This window comes from Hemiscyllium ocellatum, chromosome 32, assembly GCF_020745735.1.
Source record: "Hemiscyllium ocellatum isolate sHemOce1 chromosome 32, sHemOce1.pat.X.cur, whole genome shotgun sequence".
NCBI lineage: Eukaryota > Metazoa > Chordata > Chondrichthyes > Orectolobiformes > Hemiscylliidae > Hemiscyllium > Hemiscyllium ocellatum.
The window spans coordinates 49,287,313-49,309,408 of record NC_083432.1 but is presented as its reverse complement, the minus strand read 5'-3'; the positions used below and the strand labels follow the sequence as shown (position 1 = coordinate 49,309,408).

Sequence of the window (22,096 nt, the reverse complement as noted above, 5' to 3'; positions counted from 1 at the left end):
GTGCCTGAACACTTCAACTCCCCTTCCCACTCCACCAAGGGCATGCAGGTCCTGGGCCTCCTCTATCACCATACCCTAACCACTTGACACCTGGAGGAAGAACACCTCACCTTCTGCCTTGGGACCCTGCAACCACACGAGATCAATGTGGATTTCACCAGTTTCCTCAGTTCCCCACCCTCCACATTATCCCAGTCCCAGGCCTCAAAATTGGCACCGCCCACCTGACCTGTCCATCACCTTTCCCATCTATCCGCTCCACCCCCCTCTCCGACTTATCACCTTCTCCCCCACTTTTATCTGCTTATCGCATTCTCAGCTATCTTCCCCCAGCCTTACCCCCCCCCCCCCCCCGCCACCCATTTATCTCTCAGCACCCCCAGCCCACAAGCCTCATTCCTGATGAAGGGCTTATGCCCGAAACGTCGATTCTCCTGCTCCTCGGATGCTGTCTGACCTGCTGTGTTTTTCCAGCACCACACAGTCGACTCTGATCTCCAGCATCTGCAGTCCCACTTTTCTCCCAAACGTCCCATCTCTCCAAACAGACACAACGTCAAATCACAAAACTAGCTCCTTATATATCACACACTCTCCCAGCTTGTCCTGATTGACCTGGATTGTCAAATCCTCAGTATGGTTTTTTTCAAAATAATTTCCGATTTCAGTTGGGTTGGTGTGTGATTGCTGCTATTCCCCAGTCCCCTCCACAGTGATTAAAACTCCTTTTGGATTGTAGCGTGCTGAGCGCAAGTGTTCCAGATCGCTTTCTCCTCTGACATTCTCTCTCATGAGGAATATTTACCTTGAAGAAGTTCTGTCTTCTCTCCAGGATTCCTCTTTATCTCTTTCACCTCTGAAGAAGTCATACCAGACTCAACATTAACTCTGTTCTTCTCTTCACAGACATTGCCAGACCTGCTGAGTTTCTCCAACGCTTTCTGTGTTGATTCCGATTTCCAGTAGCCACAGTATTTATTTTTCTTCCGGGATCCCTTGACCTGCGAGGATTCTGACAGCAGTGTTCAGTTCAGAGCTGACCTTATTGCTGGCAAGTGGCAGAGTTGTTATTCAAGCTTCTGTGTGCAAAATGAGAGAGGCCATTAAATGGAAGTATTAAATGGACTCACTGTCCATTCATTCTGTGTTTTTCAGCCTTTTCCTGTGTTCATATCCCCAAGCCTTCCCTCAGCAATAGCTCACAATAGCAGAGCTGTATAGCTTACAGTAAAGGAAGCTGAAAATGTGTTGCTGGTTAAAGCGCAGCAGGTCAGGCAGCATCCAAGGAACAGGAAATTCGACGTTTCGGGCACAAGCCTGGTGAACCCAAGGCATGAGCTTGAGTTTGATCCTATTGTTGGACCTTACAGCACAGAGGCATTTCTGCCCATTGTTCTGTCCTGGCTCTTTGAAAGAACAATTTTGTTTTGTCCCACATTTTTACCTGTAATAGGGATTGTCAGGAAGGTCAATCCCAGTGCAACAGGCAGATTGTTTTCATTCTCGTTGAGGCTGGATGTCATGTTTATTAATGTCTGGCTGATTTAAAGACTCCCAACTAAATCTGAAAATGCCGGAAATCCTCAGCAGATGCATCTGTAACAACAGCTAAAAAATCAACATTTAAACTTTCACTGAATCTAAAATTCGGGAGATTTTTTTTACTTTTTGGTGAGAATGTGGAGCTTAGAATCCCAAGGGGTGACTGAGGTGAATGGTGTAAACACATTTCGTGGGAATCTATATAAACACATGAAGGAGAAATGGATAGGAGGTGATGTTGGTGGGGTGGGATGAAGAACAGTTACTAGTATGGTGCAGTTGAGCCAAATGGCCTCTTTCTGTGTTGTAAATATGTTGTCATGGCTGAATCAGAGCGTAGTGTTGATGTCCAAATGTTTTACTCGCACCTTCAATCCATCTGCAGCCCAGAACTCTCCCCAGCAGTGGCTGGGGTGGTGGGGGTGGGTGGGGGGTGAAGGTCGAGCAATGTGTGTTGTGTGAAAATGGTTCCTCTGCTTTGTGTATTTTTCATTCTTTGGTCCTTCTGCCCCCTCCCGCAGCCACAATCGGATGAAGACGTATGACACGTATGTGGGTATCGGCTGGTTGATCAAGGGGATGGATGAAGGGCTCCTGGGGATGTGTGTAGGAGAGAGGCGAATCATCATCATCCCTCCATTCCTGGCCTATGGAGAGACTGGGTACGGTAAGTGTTATCCCTGGAAGACCAATGATCTCCGCAGCACTGGGAGTTACATCAACTCTGAAGCCTCTTTGCACCCCCCCCCCCCCCCCCCCCCCCCCCCCAACCAGCACCACCACAAACTGTCGAAGCAGAACACTGCCAGCCCAGTCTGCGATCCTCCAAGGCTCAGTGGGCTGACTTACTGACCCACGACCAGAAACTACCTGAGCTTTAAACCTGCTTAGCCAGGATATTAACATTGTCCTGACTGGGTACCTGAACAGGTACCCCTCACAGTGCCCCTCACTCCATATCCCTGCTCACTGATCCCTGTTGGACAGTCAGTACATTGAATTGGGACAAAGTTGTGCAGACATGACTTTCTGTGAAATAGCCTGTGATGGTCTTTCATTGTCGACGGTTGACGTGACGGAGCTGAGAAAGGCCTGGCACGAGCCTGTGCCTCCACATCAGGAGGGTAATGTGCTGGTGACCTCCAGTCTGACAGTGATGGGTGGTCACGTTGGGGATGGCATCACATCAAAGGATCTGACAGTTAAGAATGGGAGGCTTGTGGGTGGGGGCATTGGAGCAGTTGAGACCATTCAGCCCCTTGGAATCATTTCCCTATGCACTTTGATCAAGGCTCCATCTGTCTACCTTGGCTCTATTATCCTTAACGCTTTAACCCAATGAAATTCTTGAACCTAATTGTTCATTCTGCCTGGTGACAGAATAGATGGGCATGATACAAAGAATAAAGAGGTGACCACCCACTGCCAGGGTTTCGCTCTGCCCATGACTCAGATCTGTGGTGGTACTGAATGGGAAGGAGGTTTGTGTTTGTGATGCTTCTCCTGGACATCGGTCATCTTCTCATCAATGTTACAGGACGTAGGAGGGGCTGCAGGCAGCTTTACTCTCTCGCTTCCTGTATATCCATCTCTTGTGTGTTTCTCTGCCATTCACTGACAAACACAAACCCATGTACATGCTGTTTCTGCCAATTGTCTCCATCTCCTGTTAAAACAGCTCCTGCTCCTGAGGCAATATGTCTTTGCAATCTGGAATGATAATAATTGCAGGAGACACCCCAGGGGGACGAGTCTGGACTGGTCCCTAACAGTCTGATACACGTACAGATGCAGTTAGCCAGGACCCAGTCACATTTCATACCCCGGGAGTTAACATTTGTCTGGCAATTTCTTTATTTATTTACCAAGGTGCCATTTCACCACCAGGGGATTGAAGATGACAATCACAGCTCCCCCCGGCCCATAAAAATAATGATTCTATGGAGAACAAAATCATTTTTAAATTGATAAGAACTGAAAGAAGCAAGCCTCTCCGTGTAGGACAGTGCTGAGGTCGAGGGTCACAGTGCAGGGCCCCTGGAGGTCCCTGCGGTTAGGAAGGTAATCTGGGAAACAGTGATCACTTAACATCAAGCTTTGATGATGAAAGGTTTGAAATCCAGGGAAAAGCTGATTTGGTGTAAGAAATAACAGAACAGTTTTTGCTTTTATCGTGACCATGTGGGAGAGCTGTGTGTTTGGGGACAAAGGATTTTGATGAACAAGATTTTGACAATAGGATTGAATTAAAGACAATGTTTTGTTTGCCTAAGCTGTCCTCTTGCCCTATTGGGCCTGAGCTTTCCGGGGTTTGGGGAATTGTCTTAATTCCATTTTCTGAAATCGAAGAGTGATAATTAGCTTCCCATCTGCTTCCGGACAGCGAGGGAGACGCCTACAGTGTGTACACATTGTTCGTAATGATATTTGGCACAGGGTCTGAATATTTATCACCAGAATATATGTCTCCCTGTGGTTTAACTCTGCCTGGTCCTTGCTGCTCTCTCAATAGGCAGTGACATTCCCCCACAGGCCAGTCTGGTATTCGATACACTGCTGCTGGATCTGCACAACCCGAATGACACTATCTCCATAGAGAAGTTGGTCAGCCCAGATTCCTGCACTCGCCAAATCGAGACTGGAGACTTCATCCGCTATCACTACAACGGCAGCCTGTTGGATGGAACCTTCTTTGACTCTAGGTACGCTCTCAAACGTCACACTGACATTTGAATGATGACCATTTTTTGTTATACATTAGAACTGGTAACCATGCAGGCAAGCAGACTTTCCCAATGCACCAACTCCCCTCCCTAACCAAATCTTCAAGAACTGACTATTCCATGTAGCAACGACTAGACCACTTAAAGCCAAGGACAAGAGACAATCATGTCCAAATACTGACCCAACTGTGTCTGGGTGGCCATTACAAGGAATTTCCATTAAGACTCACCGGGTCGCACACTCTTCCCCCTCTCACTGCAGAAGGAGTGCAACGCAGTGCATCAGCCTGATTCCTGGGGCACTGGGATGGTTCACTGACAACAGGTTGAGGAGACCCAGTCTGAGGCTTAGAAGAGTGAGAGCGATCACTTAGAAAATCTACAAAATCCGTAAAGGGCTGGGCAGGATTGATATGGAAAGGGTGTTTCCCCTGGGCTGAGGGAGTTGGATCCAGAACTGGGGGGTTGTGGGGCATAGTCTCAGCTGTTTATGACTGAGGTGAGGAACTCAGAAAGAGATGAATCTTTGAAATTCTCTACCTCAGAGGCTGTAGAACCTCGGTCATTGATTAAGTTCAAGACTGAGGTTGCTAGATTTGTAATTAATGATGGCATTGACGCTAGGCGATAGCATAGGAATATGGTGTTGAGGTGGTTGATTGGCTATGATCTAGAATGGTGGTGCAGGCTTGAGGAGCTGAATGGCCAACTCCCATTCCTGAATTCCCATGGCACTCCAATGTTATAGGCTTCACTGTTTCAGGCAATGCTTTCCTCCTTGGGTAGATGTTTGAGATTCCATGGCATTGCTTTGAAGAAGAGCAGGAACTCTCCATGATGTCCTGCCCAATATTCATCCCTCAACCAACATCACTTTAACTCCCATCTTTATTGTATTTGTGTGTGGGGGATCTTGCTGTGTGTGACTTGATTGTTCATTCTCTTCATCTGAGCAGTGCTTGATTTCTAAAAGTGCTTCATGTGTTGGAAAGGACTTTTGTAGATGGCCTCAGCTCATGAAAACCGTGTAGAAATGGAAATCTTTCTTTCGTGTTCTGCTGTGGGTCAATGGTGCCTGAACCCCTTAGTCCCAAGAAATAAACAGTGATGCACTCAGGGATTAATCCTTGTTCTAAATGATAATACCAGTGGTCACCTGCATTGGGCAGTAGCAAGATGGGACAGTCTGTGGGAGAGCTTTCTTTCATTCTTCAACCTGACCTTAAAGCATGGAAAAGTCACAGTTAGGGGTCAACGCCTCTAAAGGGGCGTTTGTACGCTGAATAACCAATGTTTGCATTTTATTTGCTTCCCCTGAGGTGTGAGAGGACATTTCATCACTATATCAAGAAAACGTTGGTTAGACTGTGGAGTGCTTTGTTATTTTTAAATTTATTCTTGGGATGTGGGTATTGCTGGCTGGGTCAGCATTAATTGCCCTCCCTAGTTGCCTTTGAGAAGGTGGGGGTGAGCTGCCTTCTTGAACCGCTGCAGGCCATGAGCTGTAGGTAGACCCATAATGTCCCTTAGGGAGGGAAATCCAGGATACTGACCCAGCGACAGTGAAGGAATGGCGATATATTTCCAAATCAGGATGGTGAATGGCTGGGAGGGCAATTTCAGGGGGTGATGTTCCCATGTATATCTTGCCTTGTCCTTCTAGATGGAAGTGGTCATAGGTTTGGAAGGTGCTGTCTGAGGATCTTTGGTGAATTTCTGCAGTTTATCTTGTAGATAATACACACTGCTGCTATTGAAATCAGTGGTGGAGGGAGTGGATGCTTGTGGTGTGATGGTTTGTTCTACTTTGTCCTGGATGGTGTCAAGCTTCTTGAGTGTTGTTGGAGCTGCCCCCATCCAGGCAAGTGGGGAGTATTCCATCACACTCCTGACTTGTGCCTTGTAGATGGTGGACAGGCTTCGGGGAGTCAGGAGTTGAGTTATTTGTCATAGTATTCCTAACTTCTGACCTGCTTTTGTAGCCACTGTGTTGACATGGTAAGTCCAGTTGAGTTTCTGGTCAATGATAACCCTGATAACCCTCAGGACGTTGATAGTGGGGCGATTCAGTGATTATAACCCCATTGAAAGTCAAGGGGCCATGGTTAGATTGTTTCTTGTTGGTGATGGTCAGAGGCTGGTATCTGTGTGGTGCAAATGTTACTTACCACTTGTCAGCCCAAGCCTGGATATTGTCCAGAATGTGTTGCATTTGGACACAGACTGTTCCAATATCATCCCTAAGGGATATTATTGAACCAGCTAGGTTTTTCTGACTATCGACAATGGTTTTGTGGCCATCAATAGATTCTTAATTCCAGATATTTTTCACTGAATTCAAATTCCACCATCTGCTGTGGGGATTTTAAACCTGGGTCCTGAAAACATTAGCTGAGTTTCTGGATTAAAAGTCTAGTGACATACCTCTAGGACCCGCATTGCTAAAGAAGCTATTCAGTGTGTGATCAGCTATCGCCTCATTTCTCTCTGAAAGTCACTCTGACAGGATGCTGGAGAAAGACTCTAACTCCAAGTGGAGTTTAAAATAATTCAGTTTTCACTGAAGAGGAAGATGTCAATGTTGGCAGCTTAGTGCTTTACATCAGAGTAACTAAAAAACCCTCTTCACCATCTCAGACACGTCAGGAGTGTGATGGAATACTCCCCACTTGCCTGGATGGGGGCAGCCCCAAGAACACTCAAGAAATGCAACACTATTTGGGATAAGGCAGTGTTTGATCAGCACCACATCCACAAATGTCTGCTCCCTTCTGGATGTAGGGTTGCTTGCTGAGCTGGAAGGTTCATTTCCAGACGTTTCGTCATCCTATTAGGTAACATCTTCAGTGGGCCTCAGGTGAAGCACTGCTGCTGATTCCTGCTTTCTATTTATATGTTTGGGTTTATTTACCCAAATATATAAATAGATAGCAGGAATTGTCAGCATTGCTTTGCCCGAGTCCCACTGAAGATGTTACCTAATAGGATGACGAAACGTCTGGAAATGAACCTTCCTGCTCAGCGAGCAACCCTACATCCAAAACCTCAAACTGAGCTACAAATCTTCTCAAAACTCTTAATCTACTCCCTTCACCAACATCCACCATCTACAAGATGCTCTGCAGAAATTCTCCAAGGTTCCTTAGACAGCACTTTCCTAACCCACAGCCACTTCCATCTAGAAGGACAAGGGCTGAAGATACATGGGAACACCACCCTCTGTAAGTTCCCCTCCGAGCCACTCACCATCCTGAGTTGGAAATATATCACAGTTCCTTCACTGTCACTGAGACAAAAATTCTGGGATTCCCTCCCTAAGGGCATTGTGGGTCTACCTACAGCACATGGACTGCAGCAGTTCAAGAAGGCAGCTCACCCCCACCTTCTCAAGGGGGTAACTAAGGATGGGCAATAAGTGCTGACCCAGCCAGCAATGCTTTATTCATAAGAAATATATTTAACAAATCTGTATTCTGTGGCTTAGCAGTGCTTTTCTAGAAGGCTTGCACCTGGAATAAATACTGTCGCTGTGAAATGAACTAATCTCTCAAATTCCATCATGACCTCTCCCCAATCAGTCATCCTCGGCATTTCTTGCTAATGACTAACAACATGAACAAAGAAAATTGCTTGATGGAACTTGCTGTTTATTCTCTCCAAAGAGCAGGCCTGTGCTGACATCTCAAAATTTTACAGCACACCTTACAGGTGTTACTCCTCAATGAACCTGCATTTACAGAGACGGCGTGTCCAATAGAATTGACCACATTCTTGTAGCGATGTTTTGTTAAGGGATGAAATTGCCTGAATGATTTCTCTAAATACTGTGCTGCTCCCGTGAAGGTAACTTTCCAGCAATAACAACTTAGATTTCTGTAGAGTTAAACCTGGGTAAAAATAAACTCTTCTTAGGAACATAGTCCAATAGACATCTGACATGAGCCTGTTAAAGAGTTTTTTTCCAAGATGTATGTTGAACGAGAACAGAGAGATGGAAAAGTTTATGAAGGGAATTTGAGAACTGAAGGTACCAGCACCAAGGGGCAGAAGAATTAAAATGGGCTACACAAGGAGAAGGGATTGGGAGATTGCTGAGATCTCAGGACAGGACTGAAGAGATTTACAGGATGAGAATTAAAAATTAAAGCATTAGGTCATAAAGTGATTTAACACCAATCACTCTCTGTGATATGTAGTCACTGCCATCATGTAGAAAATGCAGGGGCCATTTTGTGCACAGCAAGATCCCACGACAAGTGGTTAAATCATTTGTTTTCATGGTGATGCGGGATGAATATTTGTGCAGGATTCCCTCGCTCTTCAGATATCACCACAGGACCTTTTACATGCGACCAGGGAAGGGTAGTCTGGGCTCTGCTTTATCCCTAGCACCCCTGACAGTGACAGTGTCACTCTCACTCAGTACTGACACCGAATGGACCATGTGCTCAGGTGTCTGACCCTCAGTGTTCTGATGTGGAGGTAGGAATGCTACCCACTGAGCCATGATTGGTTACCTGGTCAGAATTTGGCTGTATCTCAGCACTGCCCAGCCGGGTCTGAAGGACAGCAAACATTGCAGACTTGTGAGTATTTGGAACACAGTAATTACTGTTCGACTGGGTCAGAGATGGCATAAAGACATTGCTGTTCTCTCAATTCAAGACTCAATCACTTTGAAGTAAAGAGAACCCATGCACACATGTACCTGTACCTTGCAACCAGTTACTAGTTCTACTGTACCTGGGGAAGGAGTTCCTGGTCAGCGCTAGTTCTTGATCCTGTCTTATCCTGGATGAAGAGACAAACATAACAAATTGCTGGAGAAACTCAGCAGGTCTGGCAGCATCTCTGGAGACAGAACCAGGGAATCTCTCTCGCGCTTTCACTCTATCTCTCTCTCTCTATCTCAAGAAGAGTCACATGAAGCATTGACTCTGCTTTCTCCCACAGAGGCTGCCACACTTGCTGAGCTTCTACAGTAATTTCTGCTGTTGTTTTAGATTCCCAACATCTGCAGTATTTTGCTTTATTTAAGTGACAAACGCACTCTGACTCTGCCTGGCAATGATGTTCCTGCATTCTGATCAATCAGAGTGGAGTGTAGACTGATTCTGTTCCTTAGCCATTAGTTAGTGATTGAACAGGATTCAAATAGAGTACTGAAGGTTTTCACCCTCTTAATATTGGATATGCTTCTTACAGGAACAGGCCCAGTGGCCTGAGAAACTCAGCTATGATCTTTCTTAAAATCAATATTTTAATTCTTTGAGTGACCCGTTCCAAATATTTCCTACAAAAGAGAAAATCTTGCTGGAATTTTTGATGTTTAGAATTTGAGGAATGAAATGTACACACTAATTCACCGTCAAGATCCAGGGTGAGCTAACAATGGCATTGCGATGTCTGGTGTGTGAGTCTGTTCACACACCGGCTTAAAGGGTAAAACTTCATTCACGCAGGTCTCTGCAAGATTCCGGCCCTGATGGAACATTGACCTTTCACCTTTGCATTCCCAGGAGCTTATGTGCAGTCTGTCACTGAATGGTGAGTTCACGGGCCTCCGAGGCAGTGAGCTGGAAACCTCCCGCTTGGCCTGTAACGCCCCCTGGGAGCAGGTAGTGTGGTTTGGGTTTGAGTTTGTTTATTACAACTGGACCAGAGGGGGAGGGCAGCGAAGAGATTCTTATTTTGTGTGTGTGTGGGGGTGTGTGTGGGTGTGGGTGTGTGTGTGTGTGTCAGTATGAACCTTCTAAAACAGGGCGTGGCCTATGGCCAGGGGATAATTGGTTGGGCAGTAACAAGCTCTCAAGTTCTTCTCAGCAAAGAGGCAGCACAGTTCGATGGCACCCTGAAGGGTTCAGTCAACAGCAGTCACTTGGCCAGGAGTTTTGCAATCCAGTTCCCTGGCATCAGTCCTTGCTGGGATATAGGTCTGTCTGTAGGGACCCCTCTCCATGTGAAATACTGGGACACTGTGGCTGTTGATTGGACGTAAGACTCCCAGTCTGAATCTGGCCTAGCCTGAAGTCCCGTTGTTTCCATTTCTCTCAGGAGTGAAGGCCACCATATATTTTTTTCCCACCTTTGTGTCTCTTTCATTGTGCTGGGTGAGATGAACACCCTGTATAGTGTAGTGATCAAAACTATAACCTCCCTGGTCGTAGCAGAGTGGGTACCAAGTGTTTCACCCTGGGGGAGCTGCTGTAGGTTTCATTTTGAGGTCACTATGTAGCTCTCGGTCTGCTCTTCCCAGCGTTAGCTTTGTTTACAGCGTAACCTCTAAGTGTAGCAGAAACTGATGCAGCTTCATCATCTGGTGCCCATCGTTGGAGGCTCTTACAGTTTCATTGTATTTTATGAAATGTCCAATATGTTTCTAAATTATGTTTTGAACCTAGTTACTCACGGAATCATACATACGACACCTATATTGGAATGGGTTATGTCATTTCTGGGATAGAACAAGGTTTACTGGGAGCGTGTATGGGAGAGATACGTCGAGTTGTTATCCCCCCACACCTGGCTTATGGACAGGATGGTGTTGGTAAGAAATTTATTACAATTCCATTCATGTTTGAGATTACAAGCAATGAAAGCTAAACTATTTGACTTATTCAATCCATTGACAACTGGTATTGGAAACAATGGCAAATCCTTCATGGGTTCTTTCCCCTTCTTGTAATTTCCTTTAGCCCTCCAGGCCGCTATGATGCCATCGGTGTTCCTCCAGCATTGATCTCCTGTCCATTCCCAGCACCCTCTAACTCCACCTTCCTTCACCTCCCCATTGGCTGTATTACCTTCAGCCCCCTGACCCTCTGGTATTCCATCCCTAACCCTCTTCATCTCTTGACTTCTCCCTTTTCAAAAAAAAGTTTACTCAAATCTATGATTCTTCTTGTGGTATCTGTCCTCATATCTCCTTGTGTGGGTCTGTGTTGGTGATTAACACCAATGTGAATCATCACTAACAGTAACATATAGGTATAAGTTACTGTTGTAAGAAAGCTACAATTGAACAAAACTCCAGAAAAAGAGAGAGCGCAAATATGGGTACAGTTAATGTTAAAAAGACATTTGGATCAGTTCATGAATAAGAAATGTTTGGAGGGATATGGGCCAAGCAGAGGCAGGTGGGACTAGTTTAGTTTTTTGGGTTATGGGCTATATGGACTGGTTGGACCAGAGGGTCTGTTCCTGTGTTGAATGGCTCTATAACTTGTTACTGTTTCATCTAATTCTCAAGCCAATATGTTCCCTTTTGAGGAGAGCTGTTGATTCAGATAAACTTTCACTTGTAAGTAGCTGAGACAAATTTAGCATGTTCTCTCCACCCTCACCTTCTCTTAAAGGGACTGTGTTGCTTGTGGTCAATGGTATTACCATATGAAATGAATCATTTGCACATGTGAGATAGCACCCCCTCCTGGGTTGATGTTAATTGATTTTTGATTCTGCATCTAAGACTTCCCGTTTGGATATTACTCATGTTAAAGTCATCTGGAAGATTTTTGCTGTTGATGTAGAGGCAACACATTTAATTTTCCTATTGGTTGAATCCCATCAGTATTTCTGGCTGTTTCAGTGCTGTGGGACTTGGTGACTATGAGAGAGAGTTTCCTCCTTTCTCACCGTGATGACATTGATGAAAATTTGAGGCCTCTCGGGGTGGTGCAAACTCTTTGAAACATTTGCATTTTTGACATGTTGTGGGATCCCATAATGTGGGATCACGTAGAACTTTAAGACTCAAATCATTTACTTGTAGCAGCTTCTCAGCTGAAAGCTCACAGGGGAGAAAACAGCTCTGTGCTGTGGCTGGTGTAATTGAGTATGTGCAGATACCAGCACATTGTGTGGAGAGGACAGGGCAAGAGCTAACAGCTGAGTGTTGGATTCAAACCTCAGATAACCAGGAACAGTATCACAGATGATCAGCAAATTCTGGACAATAAAGATAAAGAAGTCCCCTCCAACTGTGATCCAGTGATAATGGAGTGTAGACAAATCACAAAGTTCAATCTGTAACAGAGAATCTTCAGCAGAAGAGGAGGAACGTCCTAGTGATGGAGTGATCTGAGAATGGGAGACCACCCCCTCCCACATCCCCTGCAGCACTCACCCCTATCTGTTCCAGCTGAGCACAATCCTATCATTGTATGTCATATCCTGTACAGTCATAGAGTCATACAGCACAGAAACAGATAATTCAGTCTAACTTGTCTACGCCAATCAGATATCCCAATCTGATAAGTCCCATTTGCCAGTATTTGGCCTGTCTCTCTTTAACCCCTTCCTAATCACATACACATCCAAATGCCTTTTTAAATGTTGTAATTGTACCAGCCTCCACCATTTCCTCTGGCAGCTCATTCCATACACACACCACCCTCTGCGTGAAAAAGTTACCCCTCGGGTCCTTTTTAAATCTTTCCCCTCTCATCTTAAAACACTTTGGCTATTCACCCTATCCATGCCCTTATGACCTTTATAAACCTCTATAAGATCACCCCTTAACCTGCAATGCTCCAGGAAAATACTTCAGCCTATTCAGCCTCTCCCTATAATTCAAATCCTCCGGTGCTGGCAACATGCTTGTAAATCTTTTCTGCACACTCTCAAGTTTTACAACATAGTTCCGATAGAAGGGCAACTAGAATAGTATGCAATATTCCAAAGGTGGCCTCACCAATGTCCTGTACAGCCACAATATGACATCCAGCTCCTATACTCAAATGTTTTGACCTATGAAGGAAAGCATACCAAATGCCTCCTTCACTATCCTGTCTACCTGCAACTCTACTTTCAAGGAACTAGGAACCTGGACCTCAAGGTCTCTTTGTTCAGCAATAAGTCCTATCATTTACTGTACAAGTCTTGCCCTGGTTTGCCTTACCAAAATGCAGCACCTCACACTTACCTTAATTAAACTCCACCTACTGCTTCTCAGTCCATTGTCCCATCTGATCAAGGTTCCTCTGAGATAATCATCTTTGCTGTCCACTACATCACCAATTTTAGTGTCATCTGCAACTTACTAACCAGACTTCCTGTAATCACATCCAAATAATTCATATAAATGAGAAAAGGCTGTGAATTCAGCTCCAATACTTGAGTCATACACAGGCCTCCAATTCAGAAAAACAACACTCTACCATCGCCTTGTGTCTCCTACCTTCAGGCCAATTCTGTATCCAATTGGCTAGCTCCCTCCGATCCCATGTGATCTAACCTTACTGACCGGCTACCAGGTGGAATCTTGTCAGACTCCGATAATTCATCCTAAACAGTGATACTTCCATCAAAATTTGCTGTACAGGGAATAAAATATTAACTTGAATATATCCAATCTGAATTTTTTTTTCATCAAGGTGAACATCTAACTTTTTCCTTTTTTTTTACAAATTCATTCATGGGATGTAAGTACTGCTGGCTGGGCGCGTCCTTTGCTGTCATTGAGAAGGTGGTGGCTTTTTGAATTTCTGTAGTCTCCTTGGTGGAGATGCACACTCAATGCCCTTAGGAGGGAATTCCAGGATTCTGATCTAGCAACACTGAAGGAACGGTGATACATTTCCAAGTCAGGATGGTGAATGGTTCAGAGGGGAACTTGCAGGGGATGATGCCCCATCAGTCTGAGAGAACGTGCTGTTGAAGGAATCTCAGTGAGTTGTTGCAGTGCATCTTGTAGATATAGATCTTACAAATGGATTCCCTGGCTTTACTGTTCTAGGCAAGATCAAATCATTTGTCACTCTACATTATCTAGTCCCTTTTTGAAGCCTATAACAGCATTCAACTCACCTCTGAACCCCTCTTCCAGTAAGGATATACCAAGTTTATATACTTGTTCCCCATAGTGTAGTCCTATCTGATAGAAGATTGTTGAGTAAAGGGGCTGACAAAATCTCAGTGACTGAGCCTACTGACAATGTGAGTTACTGAGCCAAATATAATGGAAAGGTGTCCATTTCCATCTTAGTTTCTGCTAGGTGTGTTGAGCAAGTAGTTGAAAAAGAGAGCTCTATTGGCCTCACCCTGGGGTAGATGTTTGAAGGACTGACCATAAATCTCATTTGCATGTTTAGTTCCAAAAATTGAGAAGCCAACTGACTTTCACAGGAAGAGTGAGTCCCGATGTTAACTCTGAGCTCAATCCCAACAATATTTGATTCATGCAGCTCAGTATTGCATTGAGTGTTGCCCCCCTCAATAGGCATCCCAGGAGTTGCTGTATTTCTTTGGTGATGGAAGAGTTACACAGTGGTATTTCAAAGGGAGGAAGAGATCATCCTGGCAATAGGTATCTCTCAAGATCACTATAATAGATCATCGAATCACCAGATTGATTCCTGGCATAGCAGGACTGATGCATGCAGAGAGACTGGATCAGTTTGGACTATATTCAGTGGAGTTTAGAACAATATTAATGTGGGAGGGTATGGGTTTGGAAGGGAATCTTACAGAAACCTATCAATGTCTAACAGGCATAGAACCAGGTAAATGCAGGAAGGCTGTTCCTGATGACTAAGGAGTCCTGAACCAGAGGGCCACAGACAGAGGGTATGGGGTAGGCCGTTTAGAACTGAGATAAAGAAAAAAATGTCTTCATCCAGGGAGTGAGGAGCCTGTGGAATTCTCTGCTACAGAAAGCAGTTGAGGCCAAAATATTGTTTGTTCTCAAGGAGGAGTTAGATACAGTTCTTGGGGCTGAAGAGATCAAAGAGTATGGGGAGAAAGTGAGAACAGAGTTTTGAGTTGGATGAAAAAACCATGATCATATTGAATGGCAAGGCAGGCTTGATGGGCTGAATGGCCTACCTCATTAGCTATGTTTCTATTTATCTTATTGTTATCTGTGGAAGCTTGCTGTGTACAAATTGGCTGCTGCTTTCTTGCATTACAACAGCGACTACGCTTGTAGAAAGGACTTGTCTGACTGCAAAGTGCTTTGGAATATCTCCCAGCTCCACCTCACACCCCTCCCCAGCACCTTCCTGTCTCAGTGCTATATCTGGATACAATTGTTGCTCCTGTATGTACAATGCTCTTGAGCCTCCATGGCTTGACTGGATTTTTATCTGCAGCCAATAAGATTCCGCCTTCCGCTGTGCTGGTCTTCGATGTTCACATCATCGATTTTCACAATCCAAAGGACAAAGTGCAAATCCAACCTTACTTCAAGCCAGATGCCTGTAACAGGACATCGCAGATCAATGACTACGTGACTTATCACTACAATGCTTCCCTCGTGGACGGTACCCAACTCTACACCTCGTACGTTATTCAGCTTTTTACCAAACTAGGTCTCACTGTCCATCATGTTATTGAGATAGAGGTGAACATTCCAATCCAGGGCCACGTGTGTAATCTAAGGTAGAACCCTAAAGAGTACAGAGGATGCATGTTCTTGTCACAGTCTGTGGAAATCAGATCCTCACGTGAGTATTTGACCATAGTGGGAGGGCTGAGCCAGAGCTGCTGGATTTAATCCCCCCATGCACCAAATATAGGTTGCCACCTGAATGCAGTAAGAAGTGTTACACTGTCAGAGATGTTGTCTTTTGGATAGGAGGTTATACTGATGCCTCATTTGTCCTACATAATGATAATCTCACATTTGAGAGAGCACAGAGACTATTTGGAAGAGTCCAGTCAGCAACTATCCCTTCAGTATCATCAAAACAGCCAGCTTATTGGATCTTGTTGTGTATGAGTTATTTACCATCTTTATTTCTACACATAAAAATAATTTTATTTATTGTCAAGTGCCTTGCAAAGTCTTGAAAGTGCTATATAAACATATAAATATAAATGTTTTTTGCCTCTTTTGGTCGCCATACTATAGGAAGGATGTGGAGGCATTGGAACGGGTGCAGAGGAGGTTTACCAGGATGTTGCCTGGTATGGTAGGAAGATCGTATGAGGAAAGGCTGAGGCACTTGGGGCTGTTTTCATTGGAGAAGAGAAAGTTTAGGGGTGACTTGATAGAGGTGTACAAGATGATTAGGGGTTTAGATAGGGTTGACCGTGAGAACCTTTTTCCATGTATGGAGTCAGTTATTACGAGGGGGCATAGCTTTAAGGGGTGGTAGGTATAGGACAGATGTTAGGGGTAGATTCTTTACTCAGCGAGTCGTGGGTTCATGGAATGCCCTGCCAGTAACAGTGGTGGACTCTCCCTCTTTATGGGCATTTAAACGGGCATTGGATAGGCATATGGAGGATAGTGGGCTAGTATAGGTTAGGTGGGCTTGGATCGGTGCAACATTGAGGGCCAAAGGGCCTGTACTGTGCTGTATTTTCTATGTTCTATGTTCTAACTGAAAGGAAAAATATCTGATGACCTTCCAAATTAACAAATGCAAATCCTGATGCATTGGCTCCGGAATGATCCCTCTGTACTCGAACAGAGCCAGAAGCCAGAACATAGGTGACAGATTCACTGAGTTTAGAATGATAAGGATTGGACAGGGCATCCATCCATTTTTTTATTCACTTGTGGGATGTGAGCAACACTGACTGGCCACATATTTACTGCCCGTCCCTCGTTGCCCTTGAGAAGGTGGGGGTGAGCTGCCTTCTTATCCACTGCAGTGCATGTGCTATAGGTAGACCCACAATGCTTTGAGGGAGGGAATTCCGGATTTTGACCAGTGACAGGGAAAGAATGGTAATATATTTCCAAATCAGGATGAGTAGCTACCGGTTACATGTAATCTGCAGGAAAATGGGAGGAGGATGGGACCTAGCGTGGGGGTGGGGGGGGGGGGCACACTGCCTATGGCTACCTCACTGTCTGCCCACGCTCACATTCACACCAGGGTGAGGAGAGTATCCCAGTAAACACACTGGCTTCCTTGGCAAATATCAGGGTTAACAATAGAAAAGGAAACAACTGACAAAACTGTACTTGAATATTATGATCAAGTGCCCCTGGGTTAGGGCATAACAGCACTGTAACCGGGTGGGCAGGGTCAGGGTTGATAGTTTCTAATAAACCAGGATTTGCTGGGGTTTTGACTGACTGTAACAATTCCTCTTTCTGTTTGTTTTGTTTTGCTCTGTTGTCCTTTAGCCGTGAGCTTGACACTCCTCCAACTTTTATCCTGGGTTCTTCGAAAACGATTGAAGGATTGAGTCAAGGCTTGTTTGACATGTGTATTGGAGAGAAACGGATTTTGACAATACCACCACATCTTGGTCATGGCGAGATGGGAGGTGAGGGAGGATGAACAGTGTATTCTTCATTATTGTGAGACTTACTTAAACTGTTTCTGTGTTCAGTCTGATTGGAGTAGGAAAGTATCATTGCTGTCGGATTGTATAGGCAGCATTGTGGGTTTAGATCAACCAAATCAATTTGAATAAAATGTTCCTATCTGAACACCACCTGTTGATGTTGCATTAATTATAAACAACCAATATCCTTTGGCGAAAGAAACCAACTTTGGTGCTCTGATACCTGATTCCTTGCCCATCCCAGCCTAGAGAACTTCAATGACCATATGTTTGTATCTAACCTTGTGCCAAATGCTTATCACAGAGTTTGGGGCAACTAGGGATGAGTAATAAATACAAACCGAGTCCGTGATATCCACGTTGTGAGTGAATACTGTTCTTCATATTCTTCCTCACTGTAATTCCCCTGCCTGCTGTTGCGATTGTTCAGCCCTTACTTTTTCCTGCTGTTTGCTGGGATTTTTAAAATTCATTCACAAGATGTGAGCATCACTGGCTAGGCCCAGCATTTATTGCCCATCCCTAATTGCCCAGAGGGCTATTGAGAGTCAGCTACATTGCTGTGGGTATGGAGTCACATATAGGCCAGACCAGGTGAGGGTGGTATTTTCCTTCCCTAAAGGACATTAGTGAACCAGATGGGTTTTTTTCCCCCCCCCGACAATGCTTTCATAGTCATCATTAGACAATTTATTCCAGACTTTTATTGAATTCAAATTCCACCATCTGCCATGGCAGGATTCAAACGTGGGTCCCCTGAACGTTACCTGGGTTTCTGGATTAACAGACCAGCAATAATACCACTGGGTCATTCCCTCTGCAACGCTGCATTGGTCAATGCATTAATGAGATGATTCCAAATTGCTACTTTCCCTTGAGCCCTTGTCACACACAATCTCAAATGTTATAATGCTTGGCCATGTTCAGACTTCCCTTCACCCTCGCGACCTGCTCAATGTAAAGAACAGAAAGAGGCCAAGCATCCCCGAGAGGTGATTTCGCCGCGTGGTTAGCTCCTTGCTGATCTCCACCTTAACTCCATTGACTTCTCTTGATTCCATAATAGCTTTAACCAGCAGAATTATCCGATCCAGCTCCTTCCGTTTCAACTCCCCTGACCCCCCCCCACCCCAGCCAATGTCCTGCTTTACTGAGTATGTGATGCTGCGCCAACGCCCCTCACTATCTGGGTTTGTAGTTTGTGATATCTGTCTATCCTGGTGCTGATATTAAAGTGATTTCTAAACAATGTGTTTCTTCACCCCTACCCCCATATTGCCCCCCCCCCCAGCTGGAGATGTACCTGGCAGTGCAGTGCTGCTGTTTGATGTTGAACTGCTGGACTCGAAGCCAGGGCTCCCAGAGGGTTACCTGTTTGTCTGGACTGGTAAACCTCCAGCTAAGCTCCACGAGGAGCTTGATAGTAACCAGGACGGAGAGATCCTATTTGAAGAGGTAACGTGCTCGCGCTCTCCAGCAGTGGGACCTTTTGTTTTTTACATATGTTCATGGGATGCGAGTGTCTCTGCCTAAGACAGTATTTACTGCCCATCCCTAATTGCCCGGAGGGCAGTTCAGAGTCACCCACATTGCTGTGGGTCTGGAGTCAGCACTCATGTCATGAGTGAATCAGATGGGATTTTCGTGACTCTTAATTACAGATGTTTTATTAAATTGCAACTTCACTATCTACCATGGTGGAATTTGAAGCCAACTCCCCAGAGAATTACCTAGGTCTCTGGACTCCTAGCCTGTTGTTATTGTTAATACCACTAGACCATTGCCAGGTGGCCACATCAAAGCTGTCCAGACAGAATGTGACTTGAGTATATCCAGCCCAATTCACGCACAGTGCACTCGGATCTTCTTCAGTGTTGCAGGGTGAGAGAAATTGGAGAGAAACAAGAATTGAAATTCATTAAATAGCCACGGCACTGCAGGTGAGTTCAAAGATAGTGAGGGTCAACTTGTAAACCAGGATGAGAATTTTAAAACTGCTGCATTGTTGGAATGGCAGTCACTGAAGCAGAGCAAGCACAGGGGTGATGTCTGACTACTTTCTGAATTATCGAGTAAAAAGTGAGGTCTGCAGATGCTGGAGATCAGAGCTGAAAATGTGTTGCTGGTTAAAGCACAGCAGGTTAGGCAGCATCCAAGGAACAGGAAATTCGATGTTTCGGGCCAGAGCCCTTCATCAGGATTCCTGATGAAGGGCTCTGGCCTGAAACGTCGAATTTCCTGTTCCTTGGATGCTGCCTAACCTGCTGTGCTTTAACCAGCAACACATTTTCAGCTACTTTCTGAATTAATTAACACAATTAACTGACTGCTCTGTAAACTTGCTGCACATCTCACATGGGGATGAAAATGTTCAAAACTCTAGCTATCCTCAGGTTCCACGTGCATTGTCTCGTGGATTAGACTGTTAACAGTTATCTGATTTTACCAATTCAGTATTCTAAAGAGCCTAGATTAGGTCAGTCTCCAATCTCCAGTGGGGTCCATTATGTTCTAATAAACAAGGATTTGCTGGGGTTTTGACTGACTGTAACAATTCCTCTTTCTGTTTCTTTTGTTTTGCTCTGTTGTCCTTTAGCCGTGAGTTTGACACTCCTCCAACTTTTATCCTGGGCTCTTCGAACCCTGTTGCTATAACAGGTTGAGAACGCAGTTAACAAAACAGCTGAGGGATGACCTTGTAGAAGTTTATAAAATCAAGAGGGACATAGATAGGGTGAATAGCCAAGGGCTTTTCCCCAGGACAGGGAGTCCAAAACTAGGTGAGAGAGGAAAAATTTAAAAGGGACCTAAGGGGCAACTTTTTCATGCAGAGGGTGGTGTGGATATGGAATGAGCTGCCAGAGGAAGTATGGAGGCTAGTACAATTACAGCATTTAAGAGGCATCTGGATGAATATATGAATAGAAAGGGTTGAGGGGGATAAGGGCCAAGTGCTGGCAAATGGGACATAGATTAATACAGGATATTTGGTCAGCACGGACGAGTTGGACTGAGGGTTCTGTTTCCGTGCTGTACAGCCCTATGACATAGCATCCTGAGTTTTATTAATATTGGTAAAGGGTCCAAAAGCAAAGCAGTGAGACCAAACCCTGGAGTAGTGTGTGCAGTTGATTGAGGGAGTCGCATGAAGATTCATTTGGCTGATAGGAAGCCAGCAGAGAGACCATGGGCTAAATGCGAACAGCCCAGAAGGCCATTCTGTTCAGTACGTGAGAAGATTTTGTCTTGGGTTTTAATTAAAGCTTTTTTTTGCAGTTTTCTCGTTACATCAAGGCACAGGTTGATCAAGGTACAGGTCGTCTCTCACCAATCGATGATCCTGAAAAACTAATCAAGGACATGTTTGGAAATCAGGACCGCAACAAAGATGGGAAGATCACTCCAGATGAGCTCAAATTGAAGACTGATGAGGACAACGAACGGATTGTGAAAGACGAGCTATGAATATTTTACATGTTTAAAAAAAAACTTTCCATTGTTTCCCAAAGCAGGCACCCTGTAAACATAACATTGGAAAAGGTGTTCAACTTTCTGTTCTGTTTACTAATTTGGCTTCATGGTCCCATTTGCAATTTTTGTTTTACCTTGTCTCTCTTTGCTGTTGCTTATTTTGACTTTCTTCTTGTAAGGTTGTCCCCTCCATATAGTCGGCTCAGGATTAGTGGTGTGAGAATTGATTGTCCTGCTTTCTACATGAGGCTTGGGGACACTAATCAATGCTTACGCCTGAATTAATAACTCTGGGTTGTGTGGGTGTGCACTTGTGTGCCAGGTACTCAGGATTGAGTTCAAGGTAACATGGCCAAAAACTGACCTGGCAGCTCACTGTAAATCTCAGATTCTTAATTGGAGAGGTCCAACAAACATCCACAACCTGCTGTAGAAGCAGAGTTCTTAGTACTGTGTAGAAACAGTGATTTTGGGAAAGTACCCTTCCCCAGATACTGAGGTCTGGTGTGACTCTCCAGTTTTCACAGCAGTAATCACAAAACTGCTCAAATTCGGGGAATGAGCCACATAAGGAGGTGCCTTTAATGCTTTGGGAGAACTGTTTCTGTCCAGGACACACACAACCTTGCTTGAGGTCTCTTGTTCCCTCGATCCTGTCCTGACTGAGTTCAGTGGCTTCCATCCACTGTGTTTATAGGATGGGGATAGTTGCTTGAGGCTATGCCTGGACTTATACCCATCCTTGACTTCAGTTTTTATTAAGCTCCAGGATTCCTATTCAGGTTATTTCTCATCCTTTTTTTTGTATGTTTTTGATTTTGCATTGAGTGGATTTTATGAAAAGTGTCTCTCAAGTGAAGCTGTGGTCCCTGATCTCAAATGGAAGCCTTTGTATAAAAGGAAGTGGAGAATTTCCACACCATTTGAGAAAGGATAACTAAATGGATTTCTTGTATAAAAACTTTAAACTTTTGTTGTCATTTTTGACTTGGGTGCTATATTCTCAGGGTTATGGCTGTTACTGGCACTTATTCTGAGAATGTTGTGGGACTGAAGGTACATGCAGACACTAAGCAGGTAAAAATGGCAACATATCTAATGAGCTCATGTCAGGA

At 44.7% G+C, this 22,096-nt stretch overlaps 1 protein-coding gene across 1 annotated transcript in view; it reads left to right on the top strand.

Moving 5' to 3' along the window:
- The window catches only part of LOC132831036 (peptidyl-prolyl cis-trans isomerase FKBP10-like), a 29,510-nt gene extending 7,568 nt beyond the window's left edge, over positions 1–21,942 (top strand). The window contains exons 4-10 of the mRNA XM_060849080.1: positions 2,064–2,209; positions 4,055–4,244; positions 10,667–10,812; positions 15,356–15,545; positions 17,347–17,489; positions 18,802–18,965; positions 20,787–21,942. Coding sequence (XP_060705063.1) covers positions 2,064–2,209; positions 4,055–4,244; positions 10,667–10,812; positions 15,356–15,545; positions 17,347–17,489; positions 18,802–18,965; positions 20,787–20,975 — 1,168 coding nt within the window. The 3' untranslated portion in view covers positions 20,976–21,942. The remainder of the gene's footprint in view (positions 1–2,063; positions 2,210–4,054; positions 4,245–10,666; positions 10,813–15,355; positions 15,546–17,346; positions 17,490–18,801; positions 18,966–20,786) is intronic.
- The last annotated feature ends 154 nt before the right edge of the window (positions 21,943–22,096 follow it).